At 37.5% G+C, this 21636-nt stretch overlaps 1 protein-coding gene across 1 annotated transcript; it reads left to right on the top strand.

Annotated features, from left to right (window-relative positions):
- Positions 1–317: 317 nt before the first annotated feature.
- Positions 318–4585, top strand: LOC306860385 (cytochrome P450 2J4-like; the record flags this gene model as incomplete). The annotated part of the gene is made up of 9 exons (XM_079402056.1): positions 318–515; positions 595–757; positions 1074–1223; positions 1355–1515; positions 2715–2891; positions 3129–3267; positions 3358–3545; positions 3737–3878; positions 4360–4585. The coding sequence occupies 9 exons, from the start codon at positions 318–320 to the stop codon at positions 4533–4535; spliced, it is 1494 nt and encodes a 497-aa protein (XP_079258182.1). The 3' UTR covers positions 4536–4585.
- Between the last annotated feature and the right edge of the window lie 17051 nt (positions 4586–21636).

Genomic DNA, 21636 nt, shown 5'->3' on the forward strand with positions numbered 1-21636 from the left:
ATGTAGGCTATTTAGGTTTGTATTATGCAAATATTTATTAATTTATTAAATATTTAACACATCTATCTATCTGTCTGTCTGTCTCCATCTATTTTTCTGATAAATGGTATTGTCTTCAAAACTTTAAAACTACTTTAAACTTCAAAACTAAACTTTCTAGCCAGGCTTTTTCAAGCCAACTTCATATTTTTCTTTTCATATTCCATCTAATGTAGTGACATTTAGACATGTGTGGTCACAGAGATGAATGATCTCTAAAATATATAGGCTATATAAATATTCTTCATGTGTGTAACCCTTCTCTGGTCTCAGTAAACATGGCGTCAGTGCTGTCACACCTGATGGGTCAATGGATGGATGTTCAGGGTCTCCTGATATTTCTGTGTGTGCTGCTGCTGGTGAAACACCTGCGTGATGTTCTTACAAACAACATGCCGCCAGGACCCTTCCCTCTGCCTTTGGTTGGAAACGTACTGAATATAGGCTTTAGTGATCCAATGGAGGTTTTTCCAAAGGTAAGTTTTCAGTTGTATGAAGAGCAATAATGACTTGACTACTACAGTTGTGTACATTACATGATAACCTGTTGCTTAGATTGCTGAGAGGTATGGAGATGTGAGCACGCTGTATCTGGGAAACAAACCTTGTATACTGCTCACTGGATATGAAACCTTCAAAGAGGCGTTTGTGGAACAGGCGGACATCTTCACAGATCGGCCGTACTTCCCTGTGAATGACAAGATCTGTAAAGGGCAAGGTAGAGGAACACAGTACAATGCTCCTCTTTAATCAAGCCGCCGTTCATCAACACATGACTGACCACATTTACATGCCAACATTTTGTGACATAAACTTGCCATTGTGATGGTGCAGGAAAGTTTGTCAGACTTTGACAAATCAATCTGAGCCAAGAAAAGTACATTGTCAGTGTACTACAGCTTTGCAAATATATTTAAATATCACACCCAAGCAAATTTGCAGGCCATGAGTAATAGCTGTTACTGATTTCACTTTAGTGATCATGGATTTAGCTCTCTCTCTTTTTAATTTTTCTTTAACCATTTTGTATGTAGGTCTGATCTTCTCCAGTGGACACATGTGGCGTCATCAGAGGCGTTTTGCTCTGGCAACGCTGAAGTATTTCGGTGTGGGCAAGAAAACTCTAGAAAACTCCATTCTGCAGGAGTGTCGCTTTGTCTATAGTGCTTTGCAAACCAAGCAAGGTCAGTGAGCACCATTTCTGTGTCAAGTCATACATCTCAACAGGCTTCGAGTACACACTGCACTCTACAGGCAATGATTTGAAAGTACTGTTTTTAGCTGTAACCAATCTTTCTCTCTTTTGCTTCCCAAGGTTTGCCATTCAATCCTCATCACCTCTTGACCTACGCAGTGGGCAATATAATATGCAGCCTGGTTTTTGGCTACAAGTTTGAGTATGACAACCAACATTTTCATGAGCTGCTGCAGTATTCAGATGAAACCTTTAAGCTGCCCATCAATGTCTGGGGCCGGGTATGGGACCAAATTTATTATATTGGACCCTTTTCACAGACACTGATATGCATTCACTCAAGTTGTTCCAAACCTGTACGAGTTTCTTTCTTCTCTTGAACATAAAAAGATATTTTAACCTCCATGTGGGTGACTTCCATAGTATTTTTTTTTATGGGCAGTCATAGCCTAATGGATAGAGAGTTGGACTTGTAACCCAAAGGTCGTGGGTTCGAGTCTCAGGTCCGGCAGGGATTGTAAGTGGGGGGAGTGAATTTCAGGGAGCTCTCTCCAACTGCAATAGCACAACTGAGGTGAGACCCTTGAGCAAGGAGACCAATTGCTCCCTGGACGCCGCAGCACTGGCTGCCCACTGCTCTGTATGTGTGTTCACGGTGTGTGTGTGTGTTTGTTCACTACTCACTGCTGTGTGCACTTGGATGAGTTAAAATGCAGAGCACAAATTCCGAGTATGGGTCGCCACATGTCCTTTCCTTTTTCCATTCTATGGAAGTCAATGGTGATCAACAATTGTTTGGCTACCCACATTCTTCAAAATATAATCTTTGTTTAAGAAGACAGAAACTTATTTATATTTATTTAAACTAATATATTTAAATTACCATCATTTTCATACCTTGGCAATGAAGTAAAAAAACAACAACAACTAGTTAACAGTGCTGTTTAAGTGTTTGCAACTGCAAATTTGATGTCTGTCTCATTTCTGACCAACGTTATCAATCTCTTGATTTTTTTTCCCCCTTTTGGTGAAGACATATAAACACAATTGTGAATGTTTTTTTTTGGTGTTTAGAAATAACATAAGTTTACCCTACTATGATGACATCCGCTTTTGAGATCTCTGGAAATGTGATAAGTGTTCATAAAAATAAAGGCATGCTGTAGTTGCTGAATGTCTTAACTGTAATTCACAAAGGCGTCTCTTGCTTTATAGTCAATATGAATCTGTTTTGCAATGACAAATGCTTGCTCTTTGGAAAAATGTGCGCTAATACATACAGAATAAGAGTAGGAACATCCATTAAAAAAAAGTAATTATCAATTTTGACTATTGAGGGAGATTTGATGTTGGAATATTTTTTTTCAGATCAGCAATTTCAACTCATACATAACATTTTTATATTTTAATAAGTCAATAAATAATAAATCTCCTGCAAAGATTTACAACCTAATGACCAAATATGTTTGTCCCTCAACAGTTGTATAACACGTTTCCCACTCTGATGTCCCTGCTGCCAGGAAAGCACCAGACTGCATTTGCCAATCTTTCCAAGCTTAAACTCTTTTTTAGGGAGGAAATCAGAAAGCACAAAGAGGACAGAAACCCATCTAGTCCTAGAGACTACATTGACTGTTATCTGGATGAGATTGAGAAGGTAACTGATTTGAGCAGATGCTTGCATAATAATAATGCAGTCATTTAAGGCTTTTCTTTTTTTTTTTTTTTTTACACATTAGCTAGCTAATAATTCAAGTATTTCAAATGAAACGCCCCAGAATTTTTAATTTGCAATTACCTCTTTGTAGAGTCGCTCTACTGTAGCCATCTCTGTGTTTAACTCTTCTTTTTGTCCATGGTTGTATGCCCATCCTCATCTTTCCATTGTTCCCAGTGTAAGGACAATGAGGCGGAATTCACAGAGGAAAACCTGATACACTGTGTGTTGGATCTGTTTGGAGCAGGAACAGAAAGCACTGCTAAATCACTGAGCTGGGCTTTACTCTACATGGCCAAGTATCCAGAAGTGCAAGGTGGGCCGCTCCGCTCCTATTACTTGTCTACTTGTTAGGCAGATGTGTATATGCATGTCCACCTACTCTGCACATTCACTTTCCGTATAGAGAAAGTCCGTTCTGAGATTGATCAGGTGATTGGACAGACACGTCAGCCGTCGATGGAAGACAGGGCACATCTGCCGTACACCTATGCGGTGATGCATGAGATTCTGAGGTTCGCAAATGTTCTTGCCTTCATTCCACCAAGAGTTGCCAGCAAAGACACCACAGTAGCAGGATGTCTCATACCAAAGGTAAGTATTTCCAGGTCATATTTCAACCAGAAATCTAAATGTAGCAACAAAAAAGAGATTTTAGAAACATTAATCTCAATGATTCTTCACATTAGATACAGCATTATATTCAAGGATTATGGAAGAGTGAAAATAACTGAAACATTCAGTTTTGTTTAATGTTCAAATTGTTACGTTTTGTCCTATGACAGGGTGTGATGGTGCTGCCAATGTTGAAGCCAATTCTAGAAGACAAGAATAAATATCGCAATCCATATGAATTCAATCCTGCTCACTTTCTGGATGAAAATGGCAAATTTATGAAGAGAGAACATTTCATTCCCTTTTCAATAGGTAGGTCACGAAGAGGAACATGTAATATATAAACTACAACTAAAATAAATAAATACATGCACACATGCACCACTGTTCAAAAGTTTGAGGTCAGTACATTTTTTGTTTGTTTCTGAAAGAGGTCTCTTGTGCTCACCAAGGCTGCATTTATTTGAGCAAAAATACAGTAAAAAAAAAAAAAAAATAATAATAATATTATTACAATTTCAAATAACCGTTTAACATTTGAATATATTTTATTTATTCATGTGATGTAAAGCTGAATTTTCAGCATCAGTACTCCAGTCTTCAGTGTAACATGATCCTTCAGAAATCATTCTAATATACTGATTTTGAATGTAAAGTTCAAAAGAACAGCATTCATTTGAAATCGAAATATTTTGTAAGATTATAAAAATCTTACTGACCCCCAAACGTTTGAATGGTACTTTGTATACTAATAATAAAAAATAAAAAAACTGATCTAGAGCCCTTTTTCCAGGTAAGAGGATGTGTCCAGGTGAGCAGCTCGCTCGTATGGAGCTCTTCCTCTTCTTTATCTCTCTGATGCAGCATTTTACCTTCCTGCCACCTGAGGGAGAAACACTGAGTCTCAAAAGGACAGTTGCCATCGCTTCTGCTCCGGAACCCTTTCACATTTGTGCTGTACCTCGATAGTGTCACACGATTGCAACATATAAAATAAAAGAATACGCTCATTGAAGCTCACTGAATTTGTTTCTATTTGGTAACATAAAACACACATAGTATTAAAGTTATGAAAATGGCATTTTATTTTCATTTAATACACAAGGTTTATTTCTTTTGCCCATGCTTGATCCTATATCCTACATAATTTTTTGGACAATGTTAGTTGTGTCTCAAATTGAAGGCAGGGCATCCAAAAGTAGCTATACATTCTGATATATGTTATAAAATAATTCACATTTAATAAAATTAGTAGATGATTTACCTGTAAAAGCATGAATTGGACTTGGGACTTGTATTTTCTACAGTCCTTGGCTTCACAGCTCAGAATAGTTGTTTGTGAAGGGTTTGAGTCTTTTTATGTTTTTGTGGTGCTGTCATGATATCATTTCCCTGTAACTGCCATCTAAATGAGTCGGTCAGTCTCTGCATTATAGGCAGTTGAATATATCTTTTTTATATTCAACAACCACTGTGTTAATGGACTGGTTTGAAACCTTTTGAAATGTTTTGAAACGTTTTGAAAATGCATCAGTAAAAGTTAAGAGAAATGTTTTGCTCTTTCTGGTCAGATTTGTTTGCCTTACTGCAAGTACAGGTCAGATTGTTATATGGGAAAAAAGGTAGTTTTAACTCTACAGAAATGAACCATTCACTCATGTTTTCTCTTTAATGTTTTTATTTTATTTTATTTTTTTCAACTTAACTGAAAGATTAATCTCAATTCTTGACAGACAAACTTTAGGAATGAAACCTCAGTTCAACATAATCACAGCTTTCTGTGGGTCAGTTTCAGTGGGAGTTGTTCACAACCAGGTGTGCAGCACGCACACTTCCACATATTGACTGGGAATGAGACGGACCCTTCATTTCCACAATCTCTCCAGGATTCACAGCCATCCTGAATGACGGTCTTCACCACATGATCATGGCATGATGTCAGGTTGCTGCAAGGGTTGCGTTGAGAAAGCGGCTTGATGCAGCTGTACACCTGCTTTCCACACGCTCTACTGCATTTACAGTCATCCTGCACCACAACAGCCTCACGACCACAGCATGCCACACAGCTGCAAGGGTTCTTGTGAACAGGTACAGAGCACTTCACTTTGCTGCAGTCGTCTGACTTCACTCTTAAGGACGGGAAACGTCCGACTTTCCAGAAGTTGTTGAGGGCTGACTTATTACAAGACATAGTGAGAGCTGAAACAATACAAGAGAGAGATTGTGAGAGGATGAATGGAAAGAAAAAACATGAAAAAGTAATGATTATCTTAAAAAAGTAATAAAAACAAACAAAATTTGTTTAAATACTTACATGTTTTCAGTCCTTTTCAGTCTTGATTTAAGCAAGTCTTGCTGGAAGCAGCTCTTCTCTCGCTCTGATGTTTCTGTCCTCAGCAGCCCGGTATATATTCACATCTTCATCTCCACCCCGTCCACAGCTCAGAGATGAAGAATTTTATTTTTCATGAGAGGGCAGGTTTACATACAGCAGTGAATTCTTTATAGTGTTACATAAGATTGTTTCACTTGCTGTATTTACCATTAGATTTCACAGCCTATATCATTACATGAGTGTAAATCTGAGTCATTTTAGTGATAATGGGAAAGGAGGTTTAACAAGAAATAATAATACACATAATTTGTCATCTAGGAGAATTAATCAAACAGATTAACAACTTGTATCTCAATTTAATCTGACAAGCATGATATAAAGCAGATGTCATCACTCAGTAGTTTTTATAAAACCCCTTTATTGCAGAAAGATAAAAATAGACAAGCTTGATGTTTGTGTGTGACTGAGTATGTGTATAAATTGTGTGGATGCAACATAATAGAAACAATAGTTTAGAAACAAAATTTCACAAATAATTACAAAGAAACAGCAAGTAATACATTGAATTAAACATGATACACATAATTTTTAAATATACTGTAATATATGGAATAATTGTGACTTATCACAGAATTTGGATTTTATTTTTAAAAAGGTCAAAATTTTAAGACAAATACATATACAAACAAAACTGAGAAACTATTACTTTTACATTTTGCTTTTATAATTATTTTTTGTGCTGCCACCGAATAAAAAAAAAAAAAAAAATGCAAATTGTGACTTTCCTTGCAATTGTGAATTTATATCTCACAATTCAGATTTTTCTTCAGTGAAAGCCCATTTCTGCCATGGAATAAGAAAAAATGAGGCAATTCTGAGTTGATATCTCACAATTCAGACTTTTTGTTCCTGCAATTCTGAAAAAAAAAGTCTAAATTGTGAGAAAAATGTTTTATTTGTGAGAAAAAAAGAAATCATATTTTTTTTTTGTAAATTATTGTTTTACAGTGTACATACTAAAGGATAATCTTATTCAGGAATGAGTTTTAGTTTTCTCCCACAACATACTAGAAAAAAGATTCTATTATGTAAATATTTTTTTATTATTATTGTTTTTTTTATGAAAACGTCTAATCATTTGAGTAATTAAATGATCATGCTTTGGCACGGCATTAACCATTGCATAATATAAAAGATGCCATTCACACTTGCCATTTATTAAACTGCTTTTGTTTATTCATTAATCATCATTTCACACTATGACACTAATATGTAATACTGTAAAGATTGCAATAATTCTGTATTGAAAATTAAATCAGTGCGACTCATGAACAACACTAAAGTCTCCCTCCCAAGAAAAGGAGAATTCCTCACATTCTTCATCTCTGAGCTGTGGACGGGGTGGAGATGAAGATGTGAATATATACCGGGCTGCTGAGGAGAGAAACATCAGCGAGAGAGAAGAGCTGCTACTAGCAAGACTTGCTTAGAGTACGATAAATCAAGACTGAAAAGGACAAAAGTAAGTATTTCATTTGACTTTTATTACTTTAAGATAATTATTGCTTTTCATGTTTTTTCTTTCCATTCATCCTCTCACAATCTCTCTCTTGTATTGTTTCAGCTCTCACTATGTCTTGTAATAAGTCAGCCCTCAACAACTTCTGGAAAGTCGGCCGTTTCCCATCCTTAAGAGTGAAGTCAGACGACTGCAACAAAGTGAAGTGCTCTGTACCTGTTCACAAGAACCCTTGCAGCTGTGTGGCATGCTGTGGTCGTGAGGCTGTTGTGGTGCAGGATGACTGTAAATACAGTAGAGCGTGTGGAAAGCAGGTGTACGGCTGCATCAAGCCGCTTTCTCAACACAACCCTTGCAGCAACCTGACATCATGCCATGATCATGTGGTGAAGACCGTCATTCAGGATGGCTGTGAATCCTGGAGAGATTGTGGAAATGAAGGGTCTGTCTCATTCCCAGTCAATATGTGGAAGTGTGCATGCTGCACACCTGGTTGTGAACAACTCCCACTGAAACTGACCCACAGAAAGCTGTGATTATGTTGAACTGTGATGTTTCAGTCCTCAGATTCTTCTGTTATTGTTGAGTTTGATCCTTTTTATGAAAATGTAAAATGAGGACAAAAGTACAAATAAACAACAAATGCAAAAATAAAAACTTAAAAGTATGCACACATGTGAGTGGGTTATTTCTGTAGTATTAAACATGCAAACATGCAGCACAGAATGTTGTATTGATAAAGATTTTCACATTTTGAATTGTAAGATTCTAAAATAAATTATAAATAAACCCAGGACTGAAATAATCTATCAAACAAAATGAAAATTAATCTGTATGTAGTCTTTTTTTGTGAAAGTGAAAATAAAGTGACGTGTTGCCAAGGATGGTTTCCACATACTCGGAATTTGTGCTCTTCATTTAACCCATCCAAGTGCACACAAACAGTATAGTGAACAAACACACAATGAACACACACCTGGAGCAGTGGGCAGCCATATTGTTGCAGCACCCAGGGATTTTTGATCTGAATGAGCTGAATTAGTTAAATATTTTAAAACAACCCCTAACTGTTACGTGTAGTGGTTGTAGACAAACGCACGACGAAGGAGTAGACGAATAGGAGAATTTATTAACGGCATCAACACACTTTACATAGATAAATTTAATCCAAGACAAAGACTGAGGGAGAACTGAGGACTTATAATGAACATGGAACAAAGGAGCAAACAAGATAATTAACACAAAACAGGTGAATAAGATGAATGATTAACTAAACTAGGACAGGAACTAATGAGGACAACCGAAAAAAAAAAAAAAAATAAGGGCAACAGGAAACTAAGCAGAAACCAAACCGTGACACTAATAAGTGCATTACTGTACCTGATATACAGAACTTTTCAGATCCATATTGAGGTATCCGTGTCAGATATCAAGTAAATATGACATTCATTACTAACTTTTTAAAAGAATAATAATAATGATTTGTGTATTTTTAGGCATTTGCACGATCATTTGTCTTCAACTTGGCATGTGAAGTTGTGGCTGTGTCAAATAATTAAAGTGGTATGTGTTATATGTGTTATATATTATAGTAGCGCATGCGCTGATTTGTGACTGCATGTTTGGAGTTTGAGCTCCATCAAGTTGATTCTTTATCGTCTATTTTCTATCTTAAAAACTATTTTGTTTCTATAACGTGTGAATATATCCCCTATAGCATTCTAAAACAATTTTTTTTTTGTTTTGAGTTTAGGATGAAGTCAAGTATTGCCGAAAGAGATGAGGTTTCATTTGTTGCTTGAAGATTGACAGGGATCCAGCATTCTGGATAGGGGTGGGAAGATTATTCCACCAGCCAGGAATGGTGAACGAGAATGTTCTGGAGAGTGATTTTGAGCCTCTCTGTGGTACCACAAGGCGTCGCTCACTAGCAGATCTCAAACTTCTGGAGGGGATGTAGGTTCGTAATAGTGAGTGGAAGTAGGAGGGTGCTGAGCCTGTGGTAGTTCTGTATGCAAGCATCAGTGTCTTGAACTTGATGCTTGATGCATGTTATCCTCTCCAAGTATATAGCGGAGTTTCTCTGAGTCATTTAGTGTAAAGAATGAAAAATTCAGTGCTTCAGATTGTGTAAAAAAAAAAATATTTCCCTTGTAGTGGTGTGCTTGGGACATACAAGAAGAAAGTGTTGTGTTTAGGGCCGAATAACTCTGGAGTTTGGTTTGGAGGTGAAATTCGTTTTTTAAATTTTTCATTTTAAATCCTTAGGATTTTTGTCAATTTCTTTATGAATGTTAGGATTGTGGTTGGAGTCAGACTCAGCTTGAGTTTCATTCATTAGTTTAAGCACAAGTGTATTTAGAGGATGAGACACTGGGAGGGTTTCATTGGCAAGGAATAGATTCAGTGTCAGATTGACTGAGGTGATGCCACAATTGAACAACTCTTTTTTTTATTATTTATTATTTTTGGTATTTCAGTGTTTAAGCCCATCTCAGCCCTGGGGCAATGTTAGAAGTGCCTCGGTTTACCCTTGGAATGTTTTTTGCAAATTCAGGTTGTGCTCTGTTAAACTTTTATTCCAATTTTCAACTTTAATACTGGTCCCAAAATTCACTTCCATACAGTAGAATTGGTTTAATGATTGCACAATATAATTTGATCCATGTTTTAAATTGTAGTTTTAATTGGCCAAACCATGATTTTTAAGCATAAAATGCCCTCTGGGCTCTCTCATTCAAGGCCCTCACAGCTAGACTCTCTCTCTCTCTTCAAGTCAACTGACTGATGATGAAATGTTACTAACTGGCTAACAGAATGAAGCATTTTAGCCAAATAAGCAATCTTGATATTAAAATGGACTATTTCAGTACCTGCAGGCTTGAGTCAGTAAAGGCTGATTAGCTGAGACCTCATATACAGTACAGTTCAATAATGATAATAATATTATATTACAACAATTATACTATTATGTTCTGCATCTGTGGCTGTTAGACGATGCTACAAATATGTACAATTATGTACAATATTTATTTCCATTTATTCTAATTAAAATATTTATTCTTAAATGTGACCCTGGACCACAAAACCAGTAATAAGTAGTACAGGTATATTTGTAGCAATATCCAAAAACGCATTGTATGGGTCAAAATTATCGATTTTTCTTTTAAGGCAAAACATCATTAAGATATTAAATAAAGATCATGTTCCATGAAGATATTTTGTAAATTTCCTACTGAAAATATATATAAAAACCTAATTTTTGATTAGTAATATGCATTGCAAAGAACTTAATTTGACAATTTTAAAGTTTTTTTCTTCAATATTTTGCACCCTCAGATTCCAGATTTTCAAATAGTTGTATCTTGTCCAAATATCGTCCTATCCTAACAAACCATACATCATGGAAAGCCTATTTATCCAGTTTTCAGATGATGTATAAATCTCAGTTTCCAAAAATGTACCCTTATGGCTGGTTTTGTGGTCCAGGGTCACATATGTTTATTATTATTATCATTATTATTTTGATTTAAAGGTCGTCACAACTGACAGTTGCTTAGAAATTCATTAATCTATGATGAAATTTAAAATATTGAAAAAATCACCTTTATAGTTGTCCAAATGAAGTCCTTAGCAATGCACATTACTAATCAAAAATTAAGTTTTAATAATATTTCTAGTATTTCAGATGGAAATTGTTTTCAAAAATCATGTGTTTCAGATGGACATTTTCATAAATCATGTATTGGAGCAAAACCTGGACCGGATTCTGCGGTCTCCTGGATTGGAGCAAAAGCCAGACTTTACTAAAATGTACTAAATATATTCATGGAACTTGATATTTACGTAATATCCTAATGATTTTTGGCATTAAAGGAAAATGCATAATTTTGACCCATACAATGTATTTTTGGCTTGCTATAAATATACCCGTGCTACTTATGACTGGTTTGTGCTCCGTCCAGGGTCACAATTGCTTAGTTCATGAATGAATCAACCAGTTTGCGTGAATCGGTTGAATTATATGATTCACATATTATTATATATTAATTTATATTATTTCATATAATAGTGTAATTTAATTAAATTTAATTCAACTGTATGAAGTTTTATTTTTGTATAAATTATTATGAGAGTTGTGCCATTTTTCCACTTGAGCTCCTGCACCTCAAAATGTCAGTACACGGCCCTGACTTTAATGGAACGTTATGGCATGAATATTCACCTCATAAGTGATGGAAATGTACTGCAAAAAATGTGCATGAACCCAGTTATAACCCTGATATAAAAATGTCTGAATGGGTTCTGTTGTGTTAAAATGTTAATGTTGTTCTCATATTAAGCAAGTTTGTATTTATTTCCCTCAATGTAATCCCATGCAAAACCATAACTGTTCAGATTTAGCTAAACTGTCATTTTAAATTTATATTTTAAATGTCGTTATGTTACTTACAGTTTTCAAGTTTATACACACATTTATACACATGCAAGAAAGTGGCTTGCTTCATGCCAGTTTGCAACATCCCTTGCAACCCTGGCCCATCATACTGTGATAATGGTTGTAAGGACAACTACAAAGTGGCATGCTACATTAAACCTTGCTCTGAATCCTACAACTGCATGCCATCATGCTGTGATTATGGATGTAACGGCGACTGCAAGAAAGTGGCATACTGTGTGCCAGTTTGCAGCAACCCTTGCAACCCTGTCGCGTCATGCTGGGATTATGGTTGTAAGGATGCCTGCAGGAAAGTGGCATGCAACACCCCTTGCAACTACACCCCTCCTTTCTGCGATTATGATTGTAATATTAAAGATGACTGCAAAGATGTAACACCTTGTTAAAACAAGATGATCTGGCATTTTCCAGTCATCAAACTGGATTTGGAAGGGCCGTGCTGCTAGTCGATTCATGCCCTTGCAATTAAAAGCACACTGTAATTATTGCATGTTGGACTGTGCAGTCCATAGATTACAGAAGTCAAAAATCTAGCAGAAAGTTCCATGTTGTGCTTGATTATTTACTGTAACAGCTAAAAGTACAAAAAAGCAACAAATAGAAATGTAAACAACTCTTCAATAAACCTATGAGAAAATAAAGATGTTAAAATGAAAATGTGTGCGTTATTTCTTTAGTAAGAAAATTAAACGGAGCTGACACTCTCCATCAATAGTTTCATGATCCTGGGATTTTCAATGACCCTTCTTGTTTGCCACATTTATAAAAAAAAACCTTGGAAAATCACTAATTGTTAAAATAGCAGTTTCCAGTACTGGAAATGTTTGGGAAAAACATGCAAACCCAGACAATTTGTTTCACAAATTTCTGAGTAAAAAAAAAAATTGCTTAATGGATACATATTGGTTAAATTATAATACTTATCATCAACAATCCATCATGTGATATGTCATGTTGGTAACACTTGATTTTAAGGTGTCCTTGTTACATGTACTTACTATTATAATAACAATAAATTATGCATAGTTACGTGCAAGTACCCCTAAGTCAAACCCTAACCATATAGTAAATGCATGTAGTTAATTAATATTACTCAGTGCTTAAATGTATACTCACACTGTAAAAAGGATAAAGTGTAACCGTAATGTGCGTGGGATAATTCCAGCTATTTGCAACATGTACTTACAATTAATTGCATGATTAGATATTGTTTGTACAATAGATGCTTGAGAAAAAGGAGGACCCGGAGTCTGCCTGACCTGCCTACATTAGTGAGCGACAGCCAGGTAACTGTTTGTCACTGCTGTGAATTGATACCACTATTAAAACATCTCAATATAGCCAAGCTAGACAACAGCCCCCAAAATTCAAATACTGACAGGCTTGGTGGGCAGTGTAAATGTGGCAAGAGCGGCATTTGCATCAGAATCTTCTATTTCACACTTTTATAGTCGACGATGCAACAGAAGATCTCGGGGTCAGACAAGGACTGGGTAGAGCTTAGCAGGCAGTATAAATGCTCCTCTTCTGCTCCCAGAAAATGGCTAAGAGGCCCTCGGCTGCCTAACCTTCGTCCTGATGGGCCTGTCAAGAGGAGGAGAAAGCTCTCTGGAGGCCCGGCCCCCAAGCGCCGTATCCTGCATTATGTTTCCCTTGCTCCTGCAGGTGCAAAATGCATGGTTCATGTTTCTGTTTGAGCAGTATAAACACAAGTGCTATACCGTGAGTGCTGTTGACACTGTGCAGGACTATGTACACTTTTGTATATGTGCTTTGTACTAGATGTTACAGCAGATGGCTGTTGACAATGTACAGGTCTGTGTATTTCATTGCTTTTTATGTGGCTGTTCTGCCCTGCGTTCAGTGCAGTTACTTCATTCATTTTGGCTGGATATGCAATTTTAGTATGCCTAAGAGCTCTTACGGTGGGATTGTATGCTGTTCTCGCAGTGAATGCATCGCAATGTGGTGTGAACGCTCGATAGGGAACGTCTCCAGTTACTGTCATAATCTTGGTTCCCTGAGAGCGGGAAAGAGACATTGTAAAGATCGCTGTGCTTGCTGCTCGATCAGTAGTGCAGCATTCAGTCTCAAATTCTGACGCAATTGCCGTTCTCACTGCATTTATACTGCCTGCTAAGCCTGTCAGTATTTCCATGCGATTTGCATTGATGAGCATCAATAGCTTGTTTGCAATCATGTGATTCTGATGACGTGCCAAATTCAAAAGCATAATGGATGAGATGGAGGAAAGTCCGTAATTTACTGGTTTAGACACTATTACAAGAGAAAGGTATAAACAGAAAATCACAACATATGATGGATGTGATCCTTATGTTATGAAGAGGGGCTGATGATGCTGATGCTGATGACGTTTTATTCTTCTATAGGAACATAGCGTACAAGTCAACAGGTGTCATCATTGTACAGTCTACACACATGTTGTAGCCATGTTTATTAGATCCATGTCGCACAATGTGACATGCAGTGATCTCTTTAGGGGCAGTCGTGGCCTAATGGATAGAGAGTTGGACTTGTAACCCGAAGGTTGTTGTGCTTGCTTATTTAATGTAACAGCTAAAAGTACAAAAGGAACTACAAATGGAAATACAAACAACTTTCTTCAATAAACACATTCAGAAAAGATGTTAGAATTAAAACATGTACATTATTTTTGCAGTAAAAATGTACTTACTATGCAGTAAGCAGACAATCCACTACAATCTTCCCGTCAGTGATTTTCCCCTGATTGAGCCGATTAATCTCGTTCTTTTCGTTAACGGTTCTGACTTCGATGTGGAAGAAGTAAGGGAACCTCCCAAGTCTCATCATCCTGCCCCCACTGGAACGTGCCGCGTCTCCCCAGCTCACCCCACACCGAGAACCTCCACATACCTCACCAACGGCTCCTACCACCTGCCCAACCCCAAATGCCCCCGTATTCTCCAAAGCTCCACTCTCGTTCTCAGCCCAGAATTGGCGTCCGTGGGGAAGTCAAGGCCGCCGTTCACGGCTCACTTAAGCCCACCGTCCTCGGCCAACTCAAGCCCACCGTCCTCGGGGAAGTCAAGGCCGCCATTCGCGGCTCACTCAAGCCCACCGTCCTCGGGGAAGTCAAGGCCGCCATCCGCGGCTCACTCAAGCCCGCCGTCCTCGGGGAAGTCAAGGCCGCCATCCGCGGCTCACTCAAGCCCGCCATCAGCGGGTAAGTCAAGGCCGCCGTCCGCGGTTCGCTCAAGCCCGCCGTCTGCGGGGAAGTAAAGTACGCAGCTGTCTGCAGCTCCCTCAAGACCGCCGTCCGCAGGGAAGTCAAGCCCTCATGTGTCAGCTCCAGCTCCATGTCCCACTCCTCGACAGCGCCCTCCAGTGCCCGCTCCTCCAGAGCACCATCCAGATCCTGAATCAGGCCCCGGGAAGGTCTCGGAGTCCTCTACTTTCTCCAAGGATTTTTTTGAGGTGGGGTAGTAGGGCTCCAGCCATAGAGGTTGGGGTGGGGGGTGGGGGCTGGGGTCCCGCCAAGGCCTCCTGAGTCCCCGGATCCGCCATGGTGCCCTGAGTCCCCAGATCCGCCATGGCCGCCCGAGCTCCCTGATCCACCCTGGAGGTGTTCCCCGTATCCTAGTCCTGCACCAGCCTCCAGGGCGTCTGCTAAATGACTAAATGTAAATGTAAGGTAATGTAAATGTGCACACACACACACACACACACATACATAGAGGCTCCTAGGGGCAGGACTGAAGTCATGGAAAGGTTGAAAAAAGCTCTTCATAAATGAAGAAAGAAGGAGAATCAGGCTGAGGTTTGCAAAAGACCACAAAGATTGGACCTTGTCTGATGAGCTGAATTTTCAACTGCGAACAAAATGCCGCATTTCATTTACCTCAGGCAAGTCATCAATGTCCACAGCTCATTTGCTAGAGAAATTAAGTCTAGAGAAGAGCATTTCGTGAAATATTAGGCTAATGATACACAGGGCAACTTTTTCTGAGCAATTTTTATTTTAAATTTAAAAATTTATATCTGGATACTTTAGATCAGTCATGGTTGCCCATTCATGGTAACATTAACCAAAATTCCCCGTGTATCATCAGCCTTAGACTATATACCCATTATATTTTTATTTACCTGTTAGTGAGGTCTTAATTATTCAATGTATGCTTAAACCTGTTATGAAACAAGTTACGACAGCCACTGTGTAAAAGAATACATTTCAACAACAAATATAAATTGTATTATTTATAAATTAATTTTAAAACTGCATTGTGCAATTTACATATGTGCATTTTTTTTTTTGAGTTTCAAGTTGAGTGTTGATTATTATTGTTAAAAATAAATAGTTATTACATTTAAGTTTGGGCTTTGTTGTTAATTGTAACCTTATAGCCATGTAAAAGGGCTCCACATAGTTTAGAGCATAAGCTAAGGTAGATTTGTATCCCTAAGAAAATTTTAATTTCAATTGAATTCATTTAAAGAAAGAGCAATTTGTTCAATAAACCACTGTTTAATTAAAAATAAGCCATTTTATGTTTAGTTTCTCCCTGCTGTACCGACAGTTTTGTACCGCTGTTCTGAAAAATAAAATATTACAATATTTAAATACATAATGTACATGTATCATGCTAACAGATGCTAACAGTGGCATGGCTAATGTAAAATGTTAGATATGCTTGTAATGATATTACTAAATGACAAACAATGTGGTATTTGGTGTGTCTATGAAGAATTACTCTCAATGATACATGATTAAATCATTGACTGGAACCATTTACAACACATTCCATCTTTGATACCTCAAATGTTTTTACATTGATAATTTGTGCTGATGCAGTATTTAATTAAGCTGTTACAATTAACTTGTGAGACTCATCTTAAACTCTAAACTCTCTCTCATCAGACAGGAAATTCTTCACAGTCTCCAGCACTGAGCTGTGGATGGGGTGGAGATGAAGATGTGAATATATACCAGATATATACCAGGCTCATCTGAGAAGAAACTGCTTTATTAAGTCTCTCAGACAACACAGTCTTCAGACACATTCAGGAACAAGATCTACAACCATGTAAGTAATGAGCTCAAATATTGTTTTATGCTCTTGTGATCTGAGTTTAGACATTATCATTTCTTGAAATGGGTGTATTTTAATTATTTTGATCAGGCCCAGGAATATCTTTAGAAGACTGCAGTATTTCTAAGCTTTTCTCTGTGCATTTATCTGTATATGTCAAATAATAAGGGCAATAAACATCTTCTGGAAGGAATAACAAAAGACAAGGAACTCTCTTAAGTGTTTTTGTTGAAGAAAGTTAAAGAAGTTAAGGGGAAACAATGTAATCTTGTAAGAAGCTGAACCAAAGACCATAACAAACCTCAACAACCTGCTTTCGAATAGTTCATTATGTGAGTTTTGCTTATGCTCAATCAGGTCATTTAAAGCTGTTAGACTGGAGTCAAGGAGGAGGACAGAGACATGCAGCGAGGTGGGTGGCTCATCCTTTTCTGAGGATGTGACCACTAGAATCCCCCTGGACACATGTGGAGCCTGTGGTAAATGGTACGAGGTCTTTGGAATGTAATGCATGATGTGAGATGATAATGTGTTTAAACAAAACTCCTAACTAAGGGAATTATATGCAAATAATTGTCATATAAGTGACTTAAGTTTCTAAAAAAATTGACAGCCCTACTCTCATTATATATCATTTTCTTTACTATTTCTCAGCTCTGCCGTTGCATGTCTGTTCTGTTGACCTCAACAAATCCAGGACAGGACAGAATCGACAAGAGCATCACACAGATCGTTATCTTAGCGATCACCTTATCATCCGCAGGGGACAGTGTTTTGAGATGTGTATTGAGCTGTCCCGACCCTTTGATCCAAACTGTGACCAATTTCACTTGGAGCTGATACTATGTGAGTTAAGGCCTTTTTTCATTAGATGCCATCTTGCCACCCAGCCAAATGTGTTCTGACAACCTAAAGAAACTGGCTAATAATATATTACATTTAGAAAGACAAAGCAAGTCCAAAATGTCTGAGGCAACCAACAAAAATGCTTCAATTTTGCAGTAAATTCTAATTTAACATAAGATTTTCTTTTTCATTATAAAACAATAACAATTATAGTGAAACAGTGAACATTTTTAGTGATTTGCACTCCAAAGCACATCTTGTGCTTCAATGGCAGAACATCTGACCATCTGTATTTACTCTGTTTATCCAAAATGTAAATCAGACTTTTCCACTCCACTGTAAAAAAATAAAAAATAAAAAAATCTGAATATACTCTAAAGGGATATCCTCACCATTATTTTCTCTTCTTGTGTGGGTTTCATAGGTAACATCCCATCATCATGGAGTGAGACGCTCACGGTTGTTCCATTAGTGAAGGAATTCAAGAAAGACTGCTGGGAAGCCAGGGTCATTGAACAGATGCAAAACCGAATCAAACTGTGTGTTTAATCTCAGTCAACTGCTTATATTGGACGGTACAAACTTACTATCGTAACCAACTACCCAGGAGGAAAGGCCACTTCAACTGAAAATGATATTTACATACTGTTCAACCCCTGGTGTACATGTATGTACACATGATATTGGATCCTCTTTTAATTTTATAAACCACATCTGAAGCCTGAAACTGAGCAATAAGAGGAAAAACTAGAAAACACTTGTAAATATTTAAAAATGTCTCTTTATCAGATGACGGCGTGTACCTGATGAGGCAGAGAGAGCCGAGTATGTGCTGAATGACATGGGCAGAATCTACTATGGAACTAAGCAGCAGATCGCCTGCAGATCATGGAACTTTGGTCAAGTAAGAGCCAAACTTTCATTCAGAGTCATATAAAAGTTCATGCATTTGTTAATTGCTTGTTCTGTGATATTCTTAGTTTGATGAAGGAGTCTTGGCTGCGAGTAGATATAACACACCTCTACAAACACCCAGAAGGTGAAAACCTACACATGTATACATCACAAAAACACATCACTGTAGTGTGAGCTGAACATACAGAAAATGCCAGTATGTAGAGGTCCATAATGATATACACTCCAGTCACTAAAGCCAAATGTTTTGGTTTCTTTAATAAGTTTGACTGATTAGCATGCAGAATTAACGCCTGCTGGTAGATATAATAACTACACCATTCTATGGGGAAAAGCATCTTTCTCTATTGACGGCCATTAAAAAGTAGCAATCCATTCTGATAAAATATAAAATTAAATGTTATTATATAAAATCAAGAATTTGTTATTATCGTGGTCTGGTTAGTTGGTTTTCTGACATTTTTGGAAGTAGGGATGTTTTATACATGATATCCAAAAACAATACATTTAAAATTCATGAGTTTATTTATTATTTTATCCCATTCATGAGGTTCAGACGGGGCGCGAATTGCTGTAGAAACAGCCTGTCGCAATGGCTCCAAACAGTCCGTATACCTGCTGTCCAACACTGAGGATGTGATCATTGAAGTCAACATGAAGGGTGACGGACCGTGTGTTGGTCAGGAGGTCGTGCTTTCCATCATCCTGAAGAACAAGTGCAGGTCTCCTCGTAGCCTCACTCTGTACAGCCAGGTGGCAGCCATGTACTACACCGGAGCCCAAAAAGCCTTGGTGAAAAAGGACCAGACACTCATTGAGCTCAAGTCATATGAGGCTGAGACATGGTGGAAGTATTAGTTTGGTTAAGTTGTTTCAAGCAATATCCACCAGACACGCTGTTATGGCTTAAAAGGCAAATTTAGATTTTCAAGAAATACTTTAAAGCCAACATCAATGTTTGTCTTGACAAAATTACATTTTCTAGTTTTTTTATGCCTTTGGTACAAACCATAGTCAAACCAGTCCTACCAAATTCTTACCTTAGCATTACATTCTCATTACAGAGTTGACATATAGTATATCAACTGTGAAGACAAAATAACGACAAGGATGATTATTCGTTTTAAAGGTAGATTTGTTATAAAAGCATTGTTTTCCTCTGTAGTCCAGATTCTGGAGTGGATATTGCGGTACGAGGACTACAAGGAACACCTGGTGGATCAAGCAGCGCTGATGCTCACTATCTCTGGACGGGTCTCGGAAACTACGCAGATACTGACCACCCGGTTCAACTTCAGATTGCGCACTCCGGATCTCATTATCATAGTGAGTTTTCTTTATCATGAACTCTTCATCTGCCAGTGTTTGCATTCGAGTTAGATTTCACACAACTAATTTCTTATATGAAGCATCAAAATTTGCAGACTAGTGCCTGATTGTCTTTCTTTTTCAGCCTCTTTGTGGCGGTGTAGTGGGTAAAGAGATGACCTTCAAAATCAAATTCCAGAACTTACTTCCCTGTGTACTGAAGAATGCCGTTTTTCGGTTTGAAGGACTGGGATTGCAGTATGTCAGAACAATTAACTATGGGTATAAGACACAAGAGTATTAATTTCATTTAAACCACCTGAAATAAATTAGAGTTGAGTGAGTAAAATTAATACAAATGGAATATGTACATACTAATTTTGTCTTTCTGTCACTTCAGTGATATTCCAAGTCTGGCCGCAGTGAACCTGACGGAGACGTTTGTTCCTAAATATCAGGGGCCACATACACTTCTAGCATCTCTCGACTGTCCTCAGCTCACTCAGGTGCATGGATTCACCAACATTGATATTCATGAAAAGATTTATGAATATCAATGTTTTATGAAGATTTATGATATTTGATACTCTGATAAAAAGATGTCACACTTTATGCCAGGTTACTAAGCTGTATTATTTGTAGCTTTGTATTTAATAAATGTGTGTCACTTTAATTTATAATCAATGTAGTTTGTCAGTTATGTTGTGTAAATATAAGCACTACTGTCTTCCCTCCAATAATGGCAAGTGTTTTAATAATGATTGAAGAATCAGTACTTCATTAATGCTTGACAATAAAATGGTGGTGATCTATGCATAGATATTAAACACTAAAACATCATTAGCAGCCTGTCTACCTGATGGGAATAAGTGAAAACAAAATGTGTAAGAATAATTGTGCATTGGATAAATAACCTGTATTTCACATCCAATAGTAACATAAACTTTACTTTAAGACTCAAAGCCAAATAGCAATGGTTTAGTTTAGACACTTCTAGTGTTGGTTGGCTGTCAATAGCTTTATAGACTCACTTCTCAATCGCACTAGTCAGCATTGGGTTTTCACAGTAAATTAAAAATAATTAAGATGTGAATCTGAAAATGCTGTGTAATTACAGCTTGATATAACAGGGAGTATTTGTGAGAGTCCACGAGTGACAGGTTTAGTGATTATATAGGGAGTATTATAGTATTGCCAAGTGTATTTACTTGTAGTAATAAAAGTAATTCAGAAACAGTTCATGTTTTGGATGTAAAAAGTGTATGACGTATAGCTGCACCACACAAAATGCATCTTAAAGTGGACATCGGATGCCCATTTTCCACAAGTTGGTATGGTTCTTCAGGGTCTTCATGAAATGTCTGTAAGATACTTTGGTTAAAATTCGTCAATGTTCGTGTAAAACAACACCCTTTTTACCTTGTCAAAAACAGCTCTGTTAAAAGTGACTTGTTTCGGTGCATGTCTCTTTAAATGATAATGAACAATTGCTCACCCCGCCCCTCCCTTCTGTGGGGCACTTCAACACAGACCACAAAACCAGTCATTGTAACAGAGCCGAAGAGACGAGAGGATCCATTTGCAAGCTTTTATTAATAAACAGTCAAATAACAGGCAGG

Source organism: Barbus barbus (genome assembly GCF_936440315.1).
Source record: "Barbus barbus genome assembly, chromosome: 41".
NCBI lineage: Eukaryota > Metazoa > Chordata > Actinopteri > Cypriniformes > Cyprinidae > Barbus > Barbus barbus.